This window comes from Thalassophryne amazonica, chromosome 5 (assembly GCF_902500255.1).
Source record: "Thalassophryne amazonica chromosome 5, fThaAma1.1, whole genome shotgun sequence".
Lineage (NCBI taxonomy): Eukaryota > Metazoa > Chordata > Actinopteri > Batrachoidiformes > Batrachoididae > Thalassophryne > Thalassophryne amazonica.
Window position 1 is genome coordinate 39,814,546 of NC_047107.1, and position 24,988 is coordinate 39,839,533.

The following is a 24,988-nucleotide window of genomic DNA, read 5'->3' on the forward strand; positions in this document are numbered from 1 at the left end:
TGGAAGGGAACAAGAGCAATACAGAAATAAGAGATCGTCGACCTGACCATGACTCACATTGGTACAGTTTTCGTAGTGTTGTGTGTTTAAAGCACCTAATGTATAAGATCAGTTAACGTGCTTTGCAGTGTGACAGTGTAAGTAATTGTTGCATAATTTAGAGGACATGCTGCACTGTATGTTTGGGTGTCATGCTCTCACACCATGATAGTTGATGAACTTACCAATTATAGCTTGAGCCTGTTGCTGTCTTCTTCCTGATTGACCATTGCTAATTGTCAAGCTTCCAGAAGTTCTTTTGGTGTGTTTAGACCTAATAGAAGGTGTTGTGGATGAAACAATCAACTTTTGCAACAATTTCTGTTACTTTTGCTATTTGAAATGAACTCTTTCTTAATCTGAAGAATTTTTCACTCTCTTCCAGCCTTTTTAAACCTGTTGATTATTAAGCTAAAATGACAGAAATGCAGCAGCAACAACAATAACAAAACCTGATTAAAATCTTGAGAATGGCAACAACAAAACTTGACTGATAAGAAAACTGTCAGTAAAAAAATATTATCTGTGCTGTTTGGTTTAATGAAATAGAGCTGCAATTTTTGAAAGTTCAAAATAATTCAAATGTGATGGTAGGAAAGGCCCCAGCACAGGTTAATGCATGCATTTATCATACACTGTCTTTAATGACTCTTTGCATGCACGTGCACTAGTTTACAGGTAGGTCCGTAAGTAGTTGTGCAGTGACACGAAATCACAAATGACACATCTTATTTGAAGAAAACTGGTTGCAAAAGTGATTATTTGTACTAAAAAAAAAATCATTATGTTCTGCTTGTCCCATTACCCATGGGCTCTGATATTGGAGGTACTATGTTTAAAAATGATATTGGAGGTACTATGTTTAAAAATGTCTATAATTTCCAAATTGTTATGGTGATATTTTTGTAAATCCCCTTGAATTAAACCTGAAATGCTGCACTATACATCTTGATTTCATCTCAACTCCATTGTGTTGGTGTGCACAGGCAACATTACAAAAATTGTCACTTTCCAGCAACTTATGGACCCGAGTATATATTCTTGTGAGGTTCAGTTTGAATTTTTTACCTCTCAAATTAAGAAACGTTTTTGGATTTAGGGTTATAATTACATGTAGCTTAGGAAGACTGGGGTCAGGGACTGCACTATGTCCTCGCAGACATACATGAACAAGAAGTTGAATACGTGCTTTATTAATATGCATGAACTGCCTTGCTCTGTACTCATGCAGCCCCCTATGCACTTGTCCAGATCTGAGCTGTGAACCACAAAAGATGCCCTTTGTCCCTCTGACCCTGCAGCTCTTTGAGGGAGACAGAGGGGGGGCGCTCTGTAACCGATTTGTCTCATTTACAGACCATGCTTTTGAGAAGGAACTGGAAACGATCTAGTAAGGTAAACTCAAAACAGCATGTAACTCGCCCCAAACACAATCTTCCGACTGTACTGTACCTTCACCACCAGTCGCCCTGTACACCACCTGTCCTGCACTCCTCACTGGTGTCCTTAGTACATGGATGGAGTCTCTCCGGCGCTGTCCCCTCCTCCCTCCTTTTCCTCACACAGTGATATTACTGTGTCACTTATTCTTTCAGTTCTCACCTTTTTCTTCAGTGTCACTTAACTTATTTTCCACAAGCTGCAATAACAATCAAAACACCTCACAATTATATCACCTGGCTTATCAAACTTTTTTATATACAAACAAGCTTGTCTTTCCTTTGGAGTATGAATACATATTCTCTAAATCAGCACCAAGAGTTGAAGAAACAATTACCGCCATACATGTAACTTGTTCATATCACCACAATGACTGGCTCAAGTTGAGAACCAGTTCCAAAATGTTTGATCAAACAGAATCATAGTGTGCCTCAGAGTATATCGATTCCTGTTTTTCTGACAGGTATGTTTTACAGAACCTTATGCTACATTTTTCCATTGATAAGTAAACACAATAATGGCATTGATAGATCAAATTTGATCAGTTTCTTACCCACCCATTAAAAAAAAAAAAAAATCATGTATGGCTTCAGTGTTACAAAAGCTTTTCAAACTACATGTTGGCAGCCTAACATAATGCAGTGAGATCTAAACTGTCCAACACAAAAGTCATTTCCAGTGGCCTTACTCATGAACATTTTTAGTTGATTACACTTTAGAGTAGGGGTCTCAAGTACTGGTCTACGGGTAAGATATACATCAATTAAGAATTTTGCAAGACTCCTCATGACATATTTAAGTTTGACTGGGTCATAATGACAAATGCTCTCAGTTTACTGGTGAATTCAAGGTCAAAGCCTTCCATTGTCATGGTGAAGTTTTATTGGTGACTGATAATAGGCCAAAGTTAGTTTGTTTTGGAAGTTGGCAAACTTCCCCAAAACCCCAAATCAGAAAGTTGGAAGTGATTCTTCAAGCTTGAAGAGCTTGAAAAATCACTGCTCTTTCAAATTGACAGGAGCCAGTTGAGGATGGGGTTTTTTTTGTCATTTGTTTCTTTTTAGGGGGGGATGCCACCTGCAGACCTCCATTTGGCAGTCTTCCAGGCATTTCTAAATTGGAGAATACCCCAGGACAGATCCTTGAGGAACTACATATTTTATTTGGCCTGCTAATGTATAAATGGATGGATTTGATAAGCTCCAGATAAATGTAAACTGGCCAACATAACACATGTACAACATCTACTGGTACTTTGGCACCAGGCACAAAAATGTTTCTTGCCTTATATAAAAGGAATTGTTGATCTTTGAAATAACCACACTCCATTGGCAGTACATTACAAGCCCTGAAGCACCAATACAGATTCCACTGGATTGTTTATTTCTGAGTATTTCAACAGCATTCACCATGCAGACCATCTGTGTTTGAGACCCCTAATTTCACATGCTTTCACTCTTCTTTCACCCAATTGAAAAGTAGGCATTGAGCTTTGTCTTCATGGCAGTTTTAAATGATCCTGTTTCTGCTTGAGTAAGATACATTTCTTTTTTGTTCACCTTTAACACTGACATCTTATTGCAGCTCCTTGGTGATAACATAAAGTGACAACTTTCTTTCTGGGGTTTTAACAGAGTCCTGTACAACAAAACAGTTTGTTAATGGTGGTGACTCGTGACTACAGGACACTCTTATACCCCTCTGTGTACATTGTTTAGTCCCCATCTTATTTATTTATTTGTTTGTTTGTCTGTTTCGTGATTGTCATGGGCTATCAGGCTGAGGACAAGGCATGCTATTGGAGATTTAGTTTTTTTTTTCTCATTGTTTCGTGCATGTGGTACCAATAGTATTGCTTTTAGAGGTGTATAGTTTTGTTTGCTTTACATCTAATTTGTAAAGTGTCCTACTTTGAGCGTTAACGTATAAAGCTGAAGTTCACAGTATGTTTTGTTCAAGCTTGCCAGGCATCTTGTTGCACTGCAGCTTGCCAAATTGAGCCTTTGAAGCTTTTAAACTGCCCCCCCCCCCCCCCCCCCTCAAAAAAAAAGGCACGGCTCCATACTGATTGCTTGCTCTCGTTTTTAACTTTATACAATACACATTTATTCTTACATATCCACTTTAAAAAAAAGGAATATCTAGGAGTGTTGAACAGACAGATGCAAAATATTCAAGATGTAACTATCAAATATTTGAGGCCTGACAAAAGTTAAACCATATGCAGAACTGTATTAGTACTAAAAATGGATAGAACCACTTTTTTTATAATCCTCACATCAAAGCATTTTTAACAATCAGGCCTCTCAGTAATGTACTTACCTTTTGATTATTGTTTGTTTGTGTGAACCTCTTTTGTGTACGTGTGTGTGTGTGTGTGTGTGTGTGTGCGTGTGCGTGTGTGTGTGTCGGACATTAAACCATGAGTGTGAATGGGGCAGCTGCACCTTCAGTTAAAGAATCCACTGTATCCACAAATGTACAACTCCAAATCAGAAAAAGTTGGGACAATATGAAAAATGCAAATAAAAAAAAACAAAGAAAAACTGCAGTGATTCTTACAGTTACATTTCCAAGTCACTCAGTATATGACTGACTGACTGACAGTGGCTGAAAAGGTATCACTGTCATTGCATTTTAAGTAATCATAAATTGCAAGAACCTAACTATACTATGCTATTTCAAAACATGGTTTGAGTTCATTTGCAGTTGTATTGTCAGTACTCCATTAATATTCATAGCTTTCATTTTCAGTAATTTTTTGAAAACTGTCATACATTGTTTTTGTCAAAGCAGAGTAGAGGACGTAGAACCTTGATTCCTAGCAATGCTTTGATGTGACTAAAGTGAACTTGTCCTTTCAGAATTCTGCCCTCAGATTATGTGAGGGTTTGTGGGGATACGCACCAGCCCAATAGCACTGTATAGGATGTGGGGAGGACTCACAATAGGCCACCCTGCCTTAGACCATCAATTGTCCCGCTGCCCTCACATTGCACTGCACTTTCCAAGCCCGAGAACATCTACTTCAGTACAATGTGACGTTTGTTTTTAGTAAGCACACTCGTGCGCACACTACAATAATGAAATACTTTGTGTTATGAAAGTGTGGTGACACGGACCCACAACAGGGGGCGTAAATGAACGGACAATGGAGGAAGTCAAATATGAACCCTTTACTGTTATGAATAGCACAACTCAACACAGCAGATTACAGAATATATACAAAAATCAATTAACAAAGGTGTCGTGTGGGCAGGCTCGAGGATAGAAGACGTCTGTCCTGAGAAGAACCGGAACCACAAGATTTCCTCCGCCACCGAACCTGGAAAATACTGGAGCCGCCAAGTTCCGAGTCCCCAGGTGGCCACCGTCTCCGCGTGTCGGATCTGGTACTGCTGGCGAAGAGCAGAAACAATCAGATGTGGGTGTATGAACACCCAGTAACACTTATGGTGGATATTCCACCTCCACCTCTCATTCAGAAAACTGGCACATGCAGTGGTAATGAGTACTTATCAACAGTTTGGCGTGGGGAGCAAAGACGTCAGCTCTCCACGTATCACAAACTCAGCCTCCAGCTGCGAGCACTCACAGAACTGACTGAAAACAATACAGAAGCAAACACTGTCTGAAAAGACAAAAACAACGGCTGAGAAAGTTACCTCCTTAGGTAGATGATATCTCGGCAACGAGGTGGAGATGACGTCCGGTCTTTATGGAGTGAGATGATGAGGTGTAGATGGGTGACAGCTGTCAAGAGATAATGAGTGACAGCTGTCACCCCTGGCTGTGTCCATGGCGGCAGCGCCCTCTCGTGCCTGAAGCCCGCACTTCAGGCAGGGCGCCCTCTGGTGGTGGGCCAGCAGTACCTCCTCTTCTGGCGGCCCACACAACAGGACCCCCCCCTCAACGGGCGCCTTCTGGCGCCCGACCAGGCTTATGCGGGTGACGGCGGTAGAAATCAGCCAGGAGGGCCGGATCCAGGATGAAGCTCCTCTTTACCCAGGAGCGTTCTTCGGGTCCATACCCCTCCCAGTCCACCAAAAACTGGAACCCCCGGCCCATCTGATGGACGTCCAGGAGCCGGTGCACTGTCCAAGCCGGCGCACTGTCCAAGCCGGCTCCCCGTCGATGATCCGGGCAGGAGGCAGCGCCGGTCCGGGAGCACAGAGGGGCGACGTGTGGTGAGGTTTGATTCTTGACACATGAAAAACCGGGTGGCAGTGAAGCTCCGACTCCCAGCTTCACTGCGGCAGGACTGAGGATTTTGAGGATTTTGTATGGTCCGATGTACCTGTCCTTGAGCTTCGGAGAGTCCACCTGGAGGGGGATGTCCTTTGTGGATAGCCACACCTCCTGCCCGGGCTGGTAAGCAGGGGCCGGGGACCGCCGGTGGTCTGCATGGGTCTTCGCCCTCATCCGGGCCTTTAACAAGGCAGAACGGGCGGAGCGCCACACCCGACGGCACATCCGCAGGTGAGCCTGGACCGAGGGCACACCGACCTCTCCCTCCACCACGGGAAACAATGGGGGCTGATACCCCAAACACACCTCAAATGGGGAGAGGCCGGTGGCAGAGGACACCTGGCTGTAATGCGCATACTCGATCCAGGCCAGATGTTCACTCCAGGCCGTCGGGTGTGCAGACGTCACACAGCACAGGGCTTGCTCCAATTCCTGATTGGCCTGTTCTGCCTGTCCATTGGTCTGCGGGTGATACCCGGACGAGAGGCTCACAGTGGCCCCCAGTTCCCGACAGAAGCTCCTCCAGACGTGTGAGGAAAACTGGGGACCACGATCAGAGACGATGTTGGTAGGTATCCCATGCAGACAGACGACGTGGTGGACCAGGAGGTCTGCAGTCTCCTGGGCCGTGGGGAGCTTCGGGAGGGCCACGAAGTGGGCCGCCTTGGAAAATCGGTCCACTATCGTGAGGATGGTGGTGTTGCCCTGGGACGGCGGGAGGCCCGTGACGAAATCCAGGCCGATGTGGGACCAGGGCGATGAGGCACAGGAAACGGCTGGAGAAGTCCTTGTGCCTTTTGGTGGTCTGCCTTGCCCCTGGCACAGGTGGTGCAGGCCTGGATGTATTCCCAGACATCGGCCTCCAGGGACGCCCACCAGAAGCGCTGCTGGACCACTGCCACGGTCCTTCGCACCCCCGGATGACAGGAGAGCTTGGAACCGTGACAGAAATCCAAGACTGCAGCTCTTGCCTCTGGTGGGATGTAGAGTCTGTTCTTCGGCCCTGTTCCGGGGTCCGGGCTCCGTGCCAGGGCCTCCCGGACAGTCTTCTCCATGTCCCAGGTGAGGGTGGCCACGATAGTGGACTCCAGAAGGATGGGCTCCGGTGGATTGACTTCGTCTTCGTGCACCCGGGACAAGGCATCCGATCTCTGGTTCTTGGTCCCGGGGCAGTAGGTGATCCGGAAGTCAAAACGCCCGAAGAAGAGTGACCAGCGGGCTTGCCTGGGGTTCAGCCGCTTGGCGGTCCTGATATACTCCAGGTTCCGATGGTCAGTGAAAACCGTGAATGGCACAGACGCTCCCTCCAACAGGTGTCTCCAATGGCTGTGCACTGACGCTGTAGGCTGTAAGGCTATAAGGCTCTAAGTAGGGATGGGTATTGATAAGATTTTATTGATATCAGTGCCATTATCGATTCCACTTATCAATCCAATTGCTTATCGATTCCCTTATCAATACCGCTTGTGAATTTTCTGTGTACTAACAGTAGGCTTTACAGGTTTTCTATGTCAACAACATTTTATTGAGTCTTAAACTTAATAAATATGAAATTGGTCACTGGATCCTTGATCTCTGGACATAAATAAACTCTACATGGTGGATCCTTGATCTCTGACATAAATAAAAAAAACTAAATCTGTAGTTTTTGTCAAAATTATTTCCTTTCAGACATTAATGGCACAAATGTAACTCCATACATAGCCTCTGAGCTGAACTCAGCTAGCTGCGCTGCACATCAGGAAGTAATTCATTCAAGAACGTAGGACGTCTCATTTTGGGAGGAAAAAAAAACATTTTGACCTATTATAGTTTATTGTTTGTATTACAGCATTTGGAAAGAGGTGTCATTGATTTAAAACGGTGATTCGCTTTGAAGCTATTAATTTCCACCAGACTTTAACTTGACTCGGCAGAGAGTGGGGCAGCATTTGAAGCTGTGCGAATGGAGCAAAGGACAATTCTCGTTTCTTGCCCACAACAAGACAAAAGTCCCAGTTAGTGACTTTAATCAGCGCAAAAGCAATTCATGAATTACATCTTTAAATGGCTTTGAAAGGGATTAAGAAGCAGAATTGCCACTTCTGAAAAGCAGCGAAGCAGGGAACCAAAGAAGCAGTGGATCAAGCTTTAAGCAGAGTTGCACTGCAGAAGCGGTTGATTACAGACCCGCTGCAGGGTCTGCAATCAATGTAGAGAAATGATCATTTTCCCGACAAACACCCTTGCGTCACGGCAGCACAAATTCATTCTAATTCATTCCGTGATGGCTGCACGAAATTAAAAGTGAAGGGGGGTGGGGTGGTTATGGTTAGGGTTGGGGTTAGGAGTCGGGTTAGGTTAGGTTATGGTTAAGGTTAGAGTTGGAGGTAGGAGTAGGGTTAGTAGTAGTGGGTTAAAAAAAACCCTGTCATGAAAATTTGACTCATTTCGTGACGGGAGCACGAAAAAAAATGTGAGACTGGGCTGATAGCCCTCAGTTGACTTGGGCATGCCTCTACCACCTCCATGAAGAATTAGATGACTTGGTCATGGATAGGGAAGTAGGGGATGAGCTGCTTTGTGTGCTGCCACTGCAACCTGGACCCAGATTAACTTCATAGAATGAATGATTGATTTTTCCTTCTGTTATTTGCAGAATACTTTGGATTTAAAGTTCAAATAACCTGTGACTTTCTGTAACAAGAAATATGGGGAAACAAAACAAGCAATTGGGCCTGAATAAGACACAATAGTGATCTTGCATATTTGTGTGTTAGCAGCAAGTGTATGAGTGTGTTAGCAGCAAGTGAATGAGAGAAATGAAAGATGTGGGATTAGCTCTATGTGAGGTTGGCTGTATTTCAGGCAACCGTTTGCATTGTTTAATGTCTTGAGAATGGAAATTAAGAGGCTCTGTCTTCAGATCAAAGGCTCCTGCTTGTATGCCAGGGTTTGTTCAGAGTTGAATGAAATGCACCCTCAAAACAAAACCTCTAATAATAAATTCTGTCTAAAAAGGAAGGAGGAGAGGGAAAGGGCATGAAATAATAGAGGTGTATTTGTTTGACCGATAAATACCACACGTTTTATTTTAGTGAATGATGTATGATTCAGAGAGGTTAAACAGAACTTTAAGTGGTAAGAAACAGGTTGGGGGGTGGTTTAAAATATGATGAATCACCGGTCTGAATTTGCAGGACAGTGTACTTGTAAAAGCCGCATAGATTAAGAAATTTACAGCCAATCTATTTTCTTTTTGTTTCTTTTTGTACCTTTTCAATATGATGTGAGACAGAATATTGTTACCAAGGTGACAGTTTATCCTCACTGCCCCTACATGCCATTTCTGACTGATACAGTTATTAGCTAATGATGTTATTCTGCATTTTCATTTCATTTTTACCAAGGTGATTGTGCATCCTCCTCTCCCAACACATCATTTGTAGTTACTTAAAGTGCCTTAACGCTTGCACAAATTTGATCCCCGCACTGGCAAGCAATCTGGCATGCCAGTGAGTAAACACGCCGTAAACTGTTGTAAACTGTGTGTGGTTGCATGGCAGTGTGCAAAGAAAATTTTGAAATGTTCAAAACTTGCGGCACACATTAATTTTGTGAACTAGTTGTGAACTATCAGGAATGGCGGACAAAAACGTCTGGACACAATTGCAGGACTCGACAACGTAGCTCTGGTTCGTAAAGGTGTTTACTGAAGGATTCAATGGGGTCCAGTACACAGCAAGGCAGTCCAAAACAATCAAACACATCAAAAACATCAGGCTTAAGGCGTGGTCAATACAAACAGGCAGGTGGTCGAAACACAACGTGGTAGCAGTACTTGGAGACATGGAATACAGGGCTGGAAGCGAAGGCACAAGGCGCAACGATCTGGCAAAGAAGTAGTGCCACCAGTGGGACATAATTACACCCAGGTGATGAGATGCAGATTAGAAACAGGTGTATGGAAAGATCCAGAACTGGGTGTGGCCCAAGCAAAGTGCAACGCCCACCACCAAGCACCAAGAGAGACAGACAAGAGAGATGGGGACCGAAAAAAAGAAAAAGAGCAGGCAGGAAAAACCCAGCACCGAGAAAACCATAAAAACCTAAACTTAAACATGGCATAACACAGAGCACAGGTACAAAGCATGACAGGACCCCCCCCCAAGGGCCGACCCCTTACAGCCCATGGGAATCAGGGTGCCGAGCGTGAAAGTCCGTGATAAGGTCCGGGTCCAGAATGAAGTGGGAGGGGATCCAGGACCGTTCCTCAGGCCCATGCCCCTCCTAGTCCACCAGGTATTGCACCCTCCTCCCACAGAGCCGAGACTGCAGGAGGCGCTGAACAGAGAAAACCGACCCACCACCCACAAACCGGGCAGCAGGTGGGGGAATGGCTGGAGAGCATTAAGGGCTAGTGTGGACAGACTTCACATGGCTGATGCGGAAGGTGGGGTGTATCTTCACAGACCTGGGCAAAAGTAGAAGGACTGTAACAGGGTTAATCACTTTTGAGATGGGGAACGGACCAACGAACCTGAGAGTGAGCTTCCTGGGGAGTCCACGGATGGGCAGGTGGAGAGTGGAAAGCAAGACTTCCTGACGCAGGGTGTAGGCTGGTGCTGAAGACCGCTTCCTATCGGCTGTGGTTTTATAAGCGATTGACGAATGCTGCAGAGCCCGACAAGCCCACTCCCAGGTTCGTTGGCAGTGAAGGATGAGGGACAAGGCAGTGGGCACCCGAGAATTCAAGTCTGTGGGGGGAAACAAAGATGGCTGAAATCCATGTGACACATGAAACAGGGAGTAGGCTGTGGATGCAGATGGTAAGTAGTTATGCGCTAGCTCAATCCACACTAACTGTGAGGCCCAGGTGGCCGGATGCTGAGAAACTAGGATTCGCAGGCTCTTTTCCATCTCTTGATTAACTCTTTCAGTTTGTCCGTTAGCTTGTGGGTGGTATCCCGAGGTTAGGCTAGAGGTGACCCCCAGCAGACGACAGAACTCCTTCCAGAATCGAGAGACAAATTGAGGCCCTCGATCAGAGACTATGTCCTGTGGGATACCATGCACTCTGAAAATGTTAGTCAACAAAACTTCAGCAGTCTCTTTGGCGGTAGGTAGTTTTGGCAATGGTACGAAATGGGCCATTTTAGAGGGACAATCAACAACCATTAATATTACTGTGTTCTCTTTAGAGGGCGGAAGGCCTGTGGCAAAGTCAATGGTAATGTGAAACCAAGGTCTCGTTGGAACGGACAAAGGCAGTAGTTTACCAGACAGTGAGTGAGTGGAGGATTTATGCATAGCACAGATCTGGCACGCCTTGACATAATCGGTGATATCGGAAGACGAGGCCACCAAAACCTCTCCTGAACAATGCACATAGTTTTCTTGATGCCTGGGTGGGAGGCAAACCGGCTATGTCTATCGCTGTCCCAAGCATATAACTTCCCCTCGTAGAGACACAGGTACAAACAGTTTCCCCTTAGGACACCCTGGAGGAACAGGTACGTTGACTCAAGAAGGATTGTACTAGGCTCAGGTGGAGCAATGGAAGGATCTCCTTATCGGGAGAGTGCATCCGGTTTGCCGTTTTTGATCCAGGGCGGTATGACAGTACAAAATTGAAACGGCTAAAGAAAATAGCCCAATGAGCCTGCCTGCAATTTAACCATTTAGCTGAGCGTAAATACTCTAAATTTTTGTGATCAGGCCATACCAAGCATGGCATTTGTGCCTCCTCAAGCCAATGGCGCCACTCCTCCAGGGCCACTTCAACCACCAACATTTCTCGGTCACCTATGCTATAATTACGTTCCACAGGAGATAAATTCTTGGACAAATAAGTGCATGGGTGTAATTTCTTATCAGATGGGTCAATTTGAGATAGGATCCCTCCAACACCTATGTCGGAAGCATCAACCTTGACCACAAACTGCCGGGCGAGGTCAGGAAGGAGTACTATGGTTGCTGCTGTAAAGCGATTCTTTAGGACCTGAAACCTCATCACCCTCAGGAGTCCAGTGAAAGGCCCGGAGGGATGAGGTCACGTGCAGTGGTGCGGCTATGGAACTGAAATTATGGATAAATTTACGGTAAAAAATTAGCAAATCTGAGAAATCTCTGAACCTGCTTTCGGTTCTTAGGGGTACCCCAATTGCGAACTGCTGCCACCTTCCCTGCATCCATCCGAATTTCCCCCTGTGCGATCATGAACCCTAAAAACGACACTGTGGATCTATGAAATTCACACTTTTCAGCTTTTACGAATAGATGATTGCGTAACAAGGTCTCCAGAAATGAGCGGACATGCCGCATGTGAGTTTCTTCATCCTAAGAAAAAATCTGAATATTGACCAGATAAACAAATACAAACTTATTCAGATACTCGTGCAAGACATCATTAACCAGATTCTGAAAAACTGCAGGTGCGTTAGTTAACCCGAAGGACATGACAAGGTACCCATAGTGGCCAGTGGGGGTATTGAATGCCGTTTTCCATTCATCCCCTTGCTTGATACGCACTAAATGGTGTGCATTACGTAAGTCAAGCTTAGGAAAGATTGTGGCGCCCTCTAGTAGTTCAAATGCAGTGGTGATGAGAGGCAGGGGATAACGGTTCTTGACAGTAACATAATTAAGGCCACAATAATCTATGCATGGACAGAGTGACTTTTCTTTCTTTTCCATGAAGAAGAACCCTGCCCCTGCGGGCGAAGACGAGGGTCGAATCAAACCTGACACCAATGATTCCTGGATATACTCATTCATAGCGATGCGTTAAGGGGCAGACAGAGAAACCAGTTTTCCTCGAGGAGAACTGGTGCCGGGTAGTAGCTCAATTGCACAATTGTAAGCACGATGCGGAGGTAGCGATTTAGCCTAGGTTTTACTAAAAACCTCTGCGAGGTCATGATAACACAAAGGAACCACGGTGAGATCGGGATTAGACATTAAGATTGTTTTAGCAGAACTGATTAGGCACTGGTCCGCACAGGTGGGTCCCCAGGAACTAATTTGTCCTTCGGACCAACTTAACTGTGGACAATGCGTCTTTAACCAGGGGTTCCCCAAAATAGCTGAATGAGTCATTTTATTGAACACGTGAAAACATATGTTGTGATTTGGCGCTATATAAAAAAATTGATTGATTGATTGATTGATATCATCTCAGAGTGATTTTCTGCAATAATCAGCCGGACTGACTCAATGTGGTGAGTGATACGACCGAGCCCATGGCCGTCCACGGCATGTATCACCAGAGGATGTGGGAGATGGTTTAATTTAAGATGCAGGGACGTGGCGAGAGAAGATTGCATCAAATTAGCGTCTGAGCCAGAATCAATAAACACCGGCACCGCAAAGGATGAATGGTCTGAGATAAACCTGGCCGTGATCCCATTTTGAGGAGTTACAGAAGAAATGGAATTCTGACTCACCTGCAGTTCTGGTCGTGACCACGCAAGGGCACCCCTGGATTGACACTCAATAACCATATGTCCAGCTCTCCCACAGTAAAAACAAAGGCCCAGGTCTTTACGGCACTGCCGTTCCTCGGCAGTTAGCCGGGCACGACCCAGCTGCATGTGTTCTTCCGAGGAAGGACGAGGAGGGCTGGAGCCAGGAGGAGGAGACCCGGTGTGGCGAGCTGGAGGCATCTCGGTGCGCTGGTCCGGGAGGCATGCATCACGTTTGGGAATGGGCTGCCAGCTGGCGGTCAGTGCGGATGGCGAGTGCGATGAGTTCATCCAAATTTTCCCGAAGATTAATGGCAACAAGCTAGTTCTGGATCTGGTCAGAGAGTCCCTGGAAAAACACGTCCTGGAGTGCCGCCAGATTCCATTCGCTGCCAGGATGCGGAAGTTGATAGCATAGTCAGCGACTCGTCTGCTTCCCTGCCGGAGACGCATGAGGGAATGGGCCGCCTCACGCCCCAGTGACGTATGCTGGAAAACTTAGAGAAAAGCAGTCTTGAACGCCTGGAGGGAGTCGCACGCCGGTGACTGCCTGCTCCACTCTGCCACTGCCCACGCTGCCACCCCGGCTGGTCAGGTGACTAATGAACGCTATCTTCATCCAATCGGACGGAAACATTGCTGACATTAACTCAAGTGAAGTTCACATTGGATGAGAAAAGGTGTAGCGTTTCCGGATTCTCCGGAGAAACGCTCAGGTCGAGACAATTGATTACAAAAAATTGGAGCAGCTGTTGGTGTCGGCGGGGCAGCACTCACTCCCGGAAGTGGTTGGTTGCTAATGGTGGGGAACGAGTCAGAAGAGGCCTGATGTGTCACAGCAGCTACAAGCTGATCGATCTGTGAGCTTAGAGAGGTCATGAAAGCGTCTTGTCATTTAGCAAGGTCGCTTATGCCGGAACTCAGGGCTGTGAGAGGATCTTCTTGTTCCGCTAGCTGGCGGCTATGATAACGAACCTATAGCTGGAATGTGTTTGAGTCCACTGTGTCCATTGTTGGCCAGATCGTTCTATCAGGAATGGCGGACAGAAACAACTGGAAACAATTGCAGGACTCGTAGCTCTGGTTCGTAAAGGCGTTTACTGAAGGATTCAGTGGGGTCCGGTACACAGCAAGGCAGTCCTAAACAAGCAAACAGATCAAAAACACCAGGCTTAAGATGTGGTCAATACAAATAGGCAGGTGGTCGAAACACAACGTGGTTGCAGGACTTGGAGACATAAAACACAGGGCTGGAAGCGAAGGCATAAGGCGCAACAATCTGGCGAAGGAGTAGTGCCACCAGTGGGACATAAATACACCCAGGTGATGAGATGCAGATTAGAAACAGATGTATGGAAAGATCCAGAACTGGGTGTGGCCCAAGCAGAGTGCAACACCCACCATCAAGCACCAAGAGAGACAGACATGAGAGATAGGGACAGAAAAAGAGCAGGCAGGAAAAACCCAGCACCGAGAAAACCATAAAAACCTAAACTTAAACATGGCATAACACAGAGCACAGGTACAAAGCATGACATGAACATTGCACAACCTATTCAGAAACACTGTGTGTTACTGCGTATCATTGCACACAGGCATCGAAACTGTTGTATTCCACAGAGAAAAATGGTCTTCAACAACAAATGCTTTATTAATAAATCCTTAGCTATTTACAAAAAAGGTTCAAATTACAAGTGCTGAGAAAAACATTGCCAGAGGCCTGCCTGTCTGCCTTATATACTGCTGAAGTTGTTTACCTAGAATACCATGGAATATTCTATAACTTTGTGGAAAAGCACAGTACGAAGTGCAACATTACAGCACTGCTTCATTGTTCATGGAGCGACTGAAGCGTTGACGTAAAGCTTCATCCAGCGGATCTTTGATGCTGGTGAAATCACTGGTAGCTGCGTCATGGCGAATGCGGGCCTCTAATTCATGTAGTGTTTCTCCTGGTTTTCGCTGCATGTCACTCCAGAATTTGAACCTTTCTCGCATGGTGAACCTTGTTGGATCATACTGAACATCCACGAACTTCTCGATTTGATCCATGGTCAGTTTCTTGATCTTCCTGGGCACCTTCATCTGCTCTGCGAGGTTCGAGAGCTGCTTGTATAAGGCAGGAGATTGGTTGGTTAGGAAGACTTTGGCTTTGGCGTCATCAGCGATGGAATTAGCGGCACAGAATGTACCGAATCTTGCGTAGTAGTCTTTCCACAATTCTGTTGTGTGATCGAATCCAGCAAATTACGGAGTTGCTTTGGCAGCAGTGGCTCCTCTGCTGAGCGCCATTTTTAGAATGTCCAGTTCTTCCTTATGGTGCCTTGCCTGAAGCTTGAGCTGTCGATTCGCTTCCTTCCACTGATTTTCCATCTCCTCCTTGTGTTGTTCACACTGCATTTGCAACTGCTCCTGTAGCACCTTAATTAGATCAGTTATAGCTGTCTCCATTATGATGCATCTAAATTCACTGTATCCTCAAATGAAAAGGGAGATCCTGTAGACAATGCCAGAAATGCTCTGTTGTATTCCAGAGAGAAAGATGGTCTTCAACAACAAATGCTTTATTAACAAATCCTTTGCTATTTACAAGAAAGATTCAAACTACAAGTGCTGGGAAAAACATTGCCAGAGGCCTTCCTGTCTGCCTTATATACTGCTGAAGTTGTTTACCTAGAATACCATGGAATATTCTATAACTTTGTGGAAAAGCACAGTACTAAGTGTAAAATTACAGAACATGCAGGAAAGCTCCAGAAGGTCACAGAACAGTCTAGATGAATCAAGAAGCAAGCATGTTTTAGCTTATGTGTAAACAGATGAATCATTCTAGGCTGTTCCACAACAGAAACAATTATATGTTACATCTATAATAAACATAATTTTACAGACAAGTTATCTAACTCATGAGAAGGAATGAAAATGCAACTGTTTTACCAATCCATTACAATTATATATGAGGTCTATCAGAAAAGTATCCTACCTTTTTATTTTTTTAAAAACTATATGGATTTGAATGACGTGCGATTACACCAATCATGCTTGAACCCTCATGCGCATGCGTGAATTTTTTCCCGCGTGTCGGTGACGTCATTTCCCTGTGGGCAGGCCTTGAGTGAGATGTGGTCCCACCCTCTCGGCTGAATTCCTTTGTTTCACACGCTGCTCGAGACGGCGCGCGTTGCTTTATCAAAATTTTTTCTGGACCTGTGAGGAATATCCGAGTGGACACTATTCGAGAAATTAAGCTGGTTTTCGGTGAAAAGTTTAACGGCTGATGAGAGATTATGGGGTGTTTCTGTCGGTGTAAGGACTTCCCATGGAGCGGGATGTCGCGCAGCGCTTCCAGGCGCTGTCGTCGGCCTGTTTCAACCTGAAAACATCCTAATTTAAGGCTTAATTCACCCAGGACATCGTGAGAGAACAGAGAAGATTCAGAAGAGGCCGGCATGAGGACTTTATGCGACATTCCACTGTTTAAGGACATTTTGTAATGAAAGACGTGTGCGCAAATTCGCCGAGTCATTTCCGTGACGACTCAGCAAATCTGTGTGCACTGCGACAGGAAAAACACCTCCGTGTTGAAAACCATTTGTAAAATTCAGGCGGCTTTTGAAGACTTTCAACAAGTGAGTAACTGAGAAATTGTTTAACAGCTTGGGCATGTTCCAACTTGCCCGTTAAGGTTTCCAACGGAGGTGTTTTTCCTGTCGCGACCCCCCGCGGTCGGGTCCGGCCCGACATGTGACTCTGCCCGCACGTTCTTTCATTACAAAATGTCCGTTAACAATGGAATGTCCGAATAAACTCCTCATGCCGACTTCTACTGAAAGTTCTCTGTTCTCTGATGACTTCCTGGGTCAACAGAGCCTGAAATGTGGAGGTTTTCAACTTGAAACAGCGAGACGCTGCCGCCTCGAAGCGCAGATCGCCGTCAGGCACCATGGGCCGTCCTTACGGCGACACTACCAGACCAAAATCTCTCATCAGCCGTTAAAATTTTTACCGAAAACCAGCTGAATTTATCGAATGGTGTTCACTCAGTTGTGCCTTACAGTTTTGAAAAAATTTTGATCAAACAAAGCAGCAGTCTCTGAGCCATTTATAAACAATGAAAAAATCGACAAGAGGGTGGGCGACTCCTCACTCAAAGACTGCCCACAGGCGAATGACGTAACCGACAGGCGTGAAAAAAACTCTTGCATGCCCACGAGGGTTCAAGCATGTCTGATGTAATCACACGTGATTCAAATCCATATGGTTTTTGAAAAAAATAATAAGGTCGGATACTTTTCTAATAGACCTCGTATATTATAAATAATTACCATTGAGACAAGATTGCAAATGCATTCTCCACCGCACAATGTGTAGGAGACAACCTGTAGCTGTAGATAATTTCTCTGTGATTCTGAGAGCAATGAGAGAATGGTTTCATCAGCCAAGTCCTGAGAGCAAATGCGTTATCGGCTACGAAATGATTATTTTCTATAGCGTGGCATCAAGCGGGACAAAGCAGGATGCTTTGGCACAATAAATTGCGCGGCAGTGCGGGGATCAAATTCATGCAAGTGTCAAGGTGGCTTTAGTTTTTTGGTTGATGATGTTGTTCTGTATTACCATGTTGGTACATGATCTTTTCTGCTTTTGTGTTTTGTATACTGAGCAAAACCTCCCACACAACAGTGAAAATATGCCAATATATTAGGGAAGACATGATATAATGATTTCGGATCATGATTACTTCTACACTTTCTTCTTGTCTGGTTCTTTTTGTGTGTTTTTTATTCAGTCCTCTTTGTGGTAGCTTATGCAACATGTACTATTTGCTGGTTCACTCACATTTGTGTATTGTGCAGTGGACAAACTGATGTTCCTTTTGAAATTCCATTCGTAATAGATAACCAAGGTAAAGCCCACATGAGGTACAAATTTGCATAATTTTCCCCAAATTCTTCAAATGATGTTGTTACACTGAAGTGGAAAAAAACTATTGTGATTCTTGTGTACAGCAGCAGGTTGCAGTTTATGTCAATGTGTACAGTATTTGGAGGTTGTGGAATCGATTCAACAAAGGCAGCACAAATTACTAACCATATAGAACAACAACTCCACCACCTGTTGCACCACTTCCATCTTTCTTCTGTAACTGTCAAACACAGTAGAGAACAACACAACGGCAAAATCAATCTGCTCAAAGGTGGCTTGTGTAACTAACTCAACTCAGTCAGTTTAAGTGATCCAGAAAGATGCTTTCGGTTAGCAAAAATTAAGTGAAGTTGACTATGTTTTGGAGTATGTTATAAGAAGCATATGCCCATAAAGACCCTTTTACCTTATTAGTTCTGTTGGATATTTTGCTCAGTATAACAAGGTGTTGTTTGTCATATCTTTGTTGATGACATATACATATGTCATTTCTAAATGTTCCATTGTTATTGTTTGTGTTTATGTAAATGATTCTTTGACTGTCTTTGCGTGTGTGTGTGTGTGTGTGTGTGTGTGTGTGTGTGTGTGTGTGTGTGCACGCGCGCGTGCACTTGCTGCAGTATCAGAGTATGCGTTTGTCAGATGTGCACAGAAAAGCACAGCTGTGGAGAGGGATTGTCAGCATCAGTCTGATAGAAGGTCGTGGCCTGCAGCCTATGGACGCCAACGGCCTCAGTGACCCCTATGTCAAATTCAGAATGGGACACCAGAAGTATAAAAGCAAGGTAGACATTAACATCAGTCTGTGACAAAAAACACACCTTGTGACCCACAAAAAAATTGGAGCACTTATAGTGGCAACATTTTGATTTCATAATACATCACTTACTAAAAGCATTTATTCACTTCATGTTCTATGAAGTTTTTTTTTGTTTTGTTTTTTTTGCACATGCAGAACTTGGGCTGGAATGCAAAAGCAAAATCCTAAACAAATCAATAGGCAAGGATAGGTAGTTGCACGTTACAAGTAATGCACAAGTAAAAATCTGTTTAAGAATGAGCACTGTATTTGTTCACAAGTCAAGAGTTGGTGTTGCATGTGGTAGTTTTTGCAGTCCTGTGACTATCAGCACATCAACAGTTTAACAAAGTTCAGCCAGCAACACAACAAACGGCCCTGTTTAAATTATTCTGGCACAAGTACAAAATACAGCACATCATCACGATGAGGGTGCACATAAATATGTTACATTGCTTGAGTGATAATAGTCCAAACCAGAGTCAGATGGTAGAGTCCACACTTGTATATAGGCAGTGGAAGGAGGGGGACTGTGGTTAATGAAAGTCTAGTCTAGGTTTTAAACCTATGGTTTATAATTTTCCTGAGACAACCATGTGAAGACAATCCAGACCTAGAGTTGAAGAAAGCAACTTGGACTTTGAGTAATTTATTAACTAGGTACTTCTTTTATATTTACTTCTGAAATGGGAATTTTTTATTTGTACTTGTCATTTTTATGTCAGTAATTGTACTTTAACTTGAGTATAGGTTTTCAGGGCTCTACACACCAATGGCAATAGGCCATAACAGACTTGAAGCTGAATGAATGAAACCAGATGGATTTTTCTTACTAATTCTGTAATTTTACATTTGACTTTACACATGGTTGGAAAATGCCATGGCTCAACAGTCTGTGTGCATTTTCACTTGAAAAGACTGTGTTTTGTGAACAAACTGTGTGTCCTTCTGTTGTCTACACAGACAATCTCCAAAACGCTGAATCCTCAGTGGAGAGAGCAGTTTGATTTCCACTTGTATGATGAGCAGGGGGGTTATGTAGACATTACAGTCTGGGACAGAGATGCTGGCAAGAAGGACGACTTCATGGGAAGGTAAGGGCATCAACAGCTGCATGTAGACATGCATTTCACTCAATTTAGTTGATTTTTAAGCTCAGTGTATCCCATTGAAATTGGCCATCATGTCTATTCATTTTACAAACTGCACACTAGTGAATATTTCGTTGTCCTTTACTTCCTATTCAGATTTCAGTGGAAATGTCAGTATAGATATACAATAACATCAGGAGAGTTTACTTGGAAATGTTCAACAAAATCCAGCATTTACTGCTTGCTTTTCCCAATATTAACTGGGTGACTATTACAAACTTTTTGTACAGCTTCTTAAATAGGAATTTAGACATAAGCACTCCCCAGATGAGATTTGATTGGTCTGTGTTCCACAATAAATTGCACCCATCCAACACTGTGATATATTTGTTCACTGCTGCTCATCATCATCATGCTTCTGAATAGTAATAGGATAATCGAGATGACACATGGTTATGAGAGTCTGGAATTACAACCTTTTCAGTATATTGAGCATCATATACAGAATCTGGAATATGAGATACATCCGGACAATCATTTCGATTCCTTCACAAATAGTAATTGTCAGTATTATACAGAGGAACAATACAGTAACTGCATTACAAGTGATGGGAAATTATCAATAATCCACTTTAATAGGAGGAGTCTGTACAAAAATTTTGGGAGTATCAAAGACTTTTTAAAATAATTTTGTCAACCATTCAGTATAATTGCATAACGGAAACTTGTCTTGCAGAGGGTGACGATACAAACTATCAGTTGGAGGGTTATGAATTCAATCATCTGAACAGACATAATAGAGGAGCATGGGCGCAATTTGGTGGGGGATAGGGGGGACATGCCCCCCCACCTTTTCAACCAGGGGGGACAGAATATGGTATGTCCCCCCACCTTCTGACATATATGTGTGTACTTGAAACATGCTATGCCAGTCTTATATGCAAACCATGTCAGTCTTATGTGCAAAACCATGTCAGAATAGTATCTTTGTTTCTGCAAGTTTGTATTTTTAGCAGCATTGACTTGTTTACAACACCTGTTTCTTGTTTGTCACATTCGGAATTTTCTGGGACTGCATTTGCCCAGATTTGAAACCAAAAATAGTTGCCTCTAGGGACTAGTGTCTACACATAAATATCAATGGACCATATGCTAATTTACTAAATTCTGAAAGTTACAAAAGGAAATCAGAAAAGCTATCTGGGACCTCAGAAAGCCCATCTGCAATTATTGCTTGATCTCCAAAATCAGTCTATGCAAGCGAAATTATGTTCAGTAGGAGTGTTGTCATTAGTGCTACTTCAAAAATTAAATTCATGATAAGTAATTTATCCTAAACTTATGATCTCGCACTTTGTCCCCCCCCCAAATTTCTAGTTCTAAATTGTGCCCTTGTAGAGGAGGAGGCGTGGCTTTGTATGTTGACAAAAGGCTTAACTACAAAATTCAAGATCAAATGACTATGGCTGTGTCTTTTGGAAGCCATCACAATCAAAATAGGTATGGAAAAAGGTAAAAATATCATTATTAGCTGCATATCTAGAGCTCTGGGCTCTAAGATTGAAGAGTTTCAAAGTTGGACAGAATGTTTTTTTCACAGATGTGTAATAAGCGAGTATTTGTCTGTGGAGATATAAACATTGATCTCTTAAACCCGTATCAGCATAAAGTGACAGAGGATTTCATTAATACTATGTACAGTTTAAATCTATATCCAAAAATTACTAAGTCTTCAAGAATCACTTCACATTCAGCTACTCTCATTCATAATATACTTACAAATGATATCGATACCAAAACATTAAGTGGCTTATTTAATTAATGATATTAGTGACCATTTACCAATTTTTAAAGTAACTGATCTAAATTTCAATAAAAAATGTACTGAGAAAATACAATGCACCTGCAATCTGAAGAATCTATCACTACCTTAAAAAATGATTTACTTTTACAAGACTGGAATACCATTTATAAGAAGCAAGATGTGAACTTAGCATATTCCGAATTTAAAAACATATTTCTCAATATATACAACAAAAATTGTCCAATTATAAAGTATAATAAAAATAATAAATATAAAGTTAACCCATGGATAACAAAAGGTCTTCAAAGGCTTGTAAGAAGAAAAAATATGCTATACAGAGAATTCATTAAAAGTAAATCAAGAGAGGCAGAGGTTAAATATAAGGACTATAAAAATAAACTAACAACTATTATGCGGAACTGTAAAAAATCATACTTTGAAAAAATGCTAAACGATAATAAAAACATCATAAAGGAAACATGGAAAATAGTGAATAGTATTATTGCAAATAAACCCAAATCAAATAACTACCCAACATACTTTACTTATAACAACAAAGATGAATATAACATGAGCCAAGTAGTGAATAGTTTCAATAAATTTTTTGCTAATGTTGGGCCAGATCTGGCATCTGAAATCCCACACAGTCCATGGGAAAATCAGCAATTAATTGCCAGGAATGAGCACACAATCTTTCTTGGCCCAGTAAATGAAAGGGAAATTATTAATGTAGTTAGTACATGTAAAAGTAAAAAGTCAGCGGAGCATAATGAGGTACATATGGCCTTAGTAAAGTAAATAATACTGAAATTGCAAAACCATTATCATATATTTTTAATAAATAATTTCAAATTGGAATTGTTCCTAATGGCATGAAAGTGGCAAAAGTGATACCTTTATTTAAATCTGGTAGCAAGCATCTTTTTACTAACTACATGCCTGTGTCTCTATTGTCACAGTTTACAACTTTACAACAGCAGACTGGATAAATTTATAGAACAACATAACTTGCTTGATGAAAGTCAATATGGCTTTAGAGCGATAAGGTCCACTGCACTGGCATTGCTCGATTCAATAGAAGAGAGCAATAAACATGTGGACCAAAGGGAAATAGTATTAGGTTTATTTATTGACCTCAGAAAGGTCACTTTTGACACAATTGGTCACAATATATTATTTCATAAGATAGAACTGTATGGGATCAGAGGAGTTGCTCTGAGTTGGACTAAAAGTTACTTACAAAACTGGAAGTAGTTTGTTAAACTCGGGGACTACTGTTCTTCATGTCTGGACATTGTTTGTGGGATTCCCCAGGGTTCTGTATTGGGACCAAAATTATTTATTTTATACATCAACGAGTTATGTAAAGTTTCAGATCTGTTTAAAGCAGTTCTCTTTGCAGATGACACCTGTTTGGCTCAGGTGAAAATCTGCAACAATTGTTAACTGATTTAGGAACTGAAATGATAAAGTTAAAGAGATGGTTTGATATTAACAAATTATCATTAAATTGATCAAAAACTAAATTAATGTTATTTGGAAATTACAAAAATACATACAAATACAGTTAAATATACAAGGAGTAAACATACAACATGTCAAAGAAAATAAGTTTTTAGGTGTCATTATTGATGAAAAAATTGGAAAGCTCATATTCAACATGTTCAAAGAAGGTATCAAAGAGTATTGCAGTATTAAATAAAGCAAAGCATGTTCTTGATTGCAGAGCACTACATTATATTGTTCATTGGTTGCACTCTACCTGACTTACTGTGCTGACGTTTGGGGCAACAGTTATAAAACTACAGTGCAACCATTAGTCATTCTTCAAAAAAGAGCAGTAAGAACAATTCATATTGAAAGTTATCGTGACCACACCAACCCATTGGTCATTAAATCTCAAATATTAAAACTACACGATATGATTTTGTTCAAGACTGTTCAGTTAATGTACAAATTGAAAAATAAACAAGTGCCCTTTAGAATTCAAGAATTTTTTACCAAGAGAGAGGGAAAATATGATTTATGGGGCTTGTATTATTTTAAAATTGCTGGCGCTCGGATGACCAGGAAAGTTTTCTGTGTCTCCATGTGTGGCCCTAGCATATGGAATAACCTAACGGAGGAACTCAAACGATGTCCAAATATCAATCAGTTAAAAAGGAATATAAAGACATGATGATTTCAAGATATGTATCTGCTGAAGAAGGATACGTTTTGTGTGTTGCCAATCGTAAATGTAAATTTGTAAATGTAACATTGTAAATGTAAATTTGTTTGGTATTCGGATTGTGTCCTTTAAGCTGAAGAGTTTGAAGTGGTGGAAAATGGGAGTGGGAATAGATGGGTTTTTTACTCCCCCCACTCCTTTTGGACAAGATAATTTTATTTTTGGTGAAAGGGGTAGGCGTTAATAAGCTTTGCTTCTGCCTATACCCTTTCAGGCACATGGATGCACTGTTAATCCATTTTCTTTCTTCGTTGTAAGTTTTTTGTTGTTTTGGACTGTGTGTGCTGAATAAATTCATTCAATTAGCATTCATTCATTTATTAGTATCATCATCATCATTATTATTATGGGCTCATTTACTTTTAGTTGCTTTATTCTGCATTGTAATTGTAGCCCTGTACAGGTGCATTTCCAATCAGTGTCACTTGCACTCTTCCTTTTAAAGAGATTTTAAAATATGCTTAGAAATAAAGACAAAAGTGCAGATTAACCATATTAAAATGTCCAAAATTGCTTTCATATAGTGAAATAAAAATACAGAAAGTTTATTTAAAATGTATTTACATAGCACCAAATGAGAACACAAGTCATCCTGAGGCACTTCATAAGTGTAAGGTCTGACCTTACCTACACCCCCCCACCCCACCCCACCCCACCCCACCCCAGCCCACCCCAGCCCCACAAGCAAGTATGTAACAGTAACAGCAGTAACATAAGCAAAGTACAACCATGAAATTTTAAACATGCAAAACAAGAGCAGAAAAAAGTCAGATTATAATATTTTTTTATGCACTCTGTTATTTGGTAGAATGGCCTAAGCAGTGGGTTGCCCTTCTGAATCTGGTCTGCTTGAGGTTTGTTCCTGAAAAAATACACCAGAGGGAGCTTTTCCTTACCACTGTTGCTTATGCGCTTGCTCAGGGATGTTGGCAAGGTGGACATTACCCATGTGAAGCACCTTGAGGCAAC

The 24,988-nt window shown here is 42.5% G+C and overlaps 1 protein-coding gene across 1 annotated transcript in view; it reads left to right on the plus strand.

The window, feature by feature from the left end:
- Positions 1-24,988, plus strand: part of mctp1a (multiple C2 domains, transmembrane 1a) — a 606,655-nt gene that overhangs the window by 370,939 nt on the left and 210,728 nt on the right. The window contains exons 6-8 of the mRNA XM_034170058.1: positions 1,396-1,434; positions 18,716-18,880; positions 19,858-19,988. Coding sequence (XP_034025949.1) covers positions 1,396-1,434; positions 18,716-18,880; positions 19,858-19,988 — 335 coding nt within the window. The remainder of the gene's footprint in view (positions 1-1,395; positions 1,435-18,715; positions 18,881-19,857; positions 19,989-24,988) is intronic.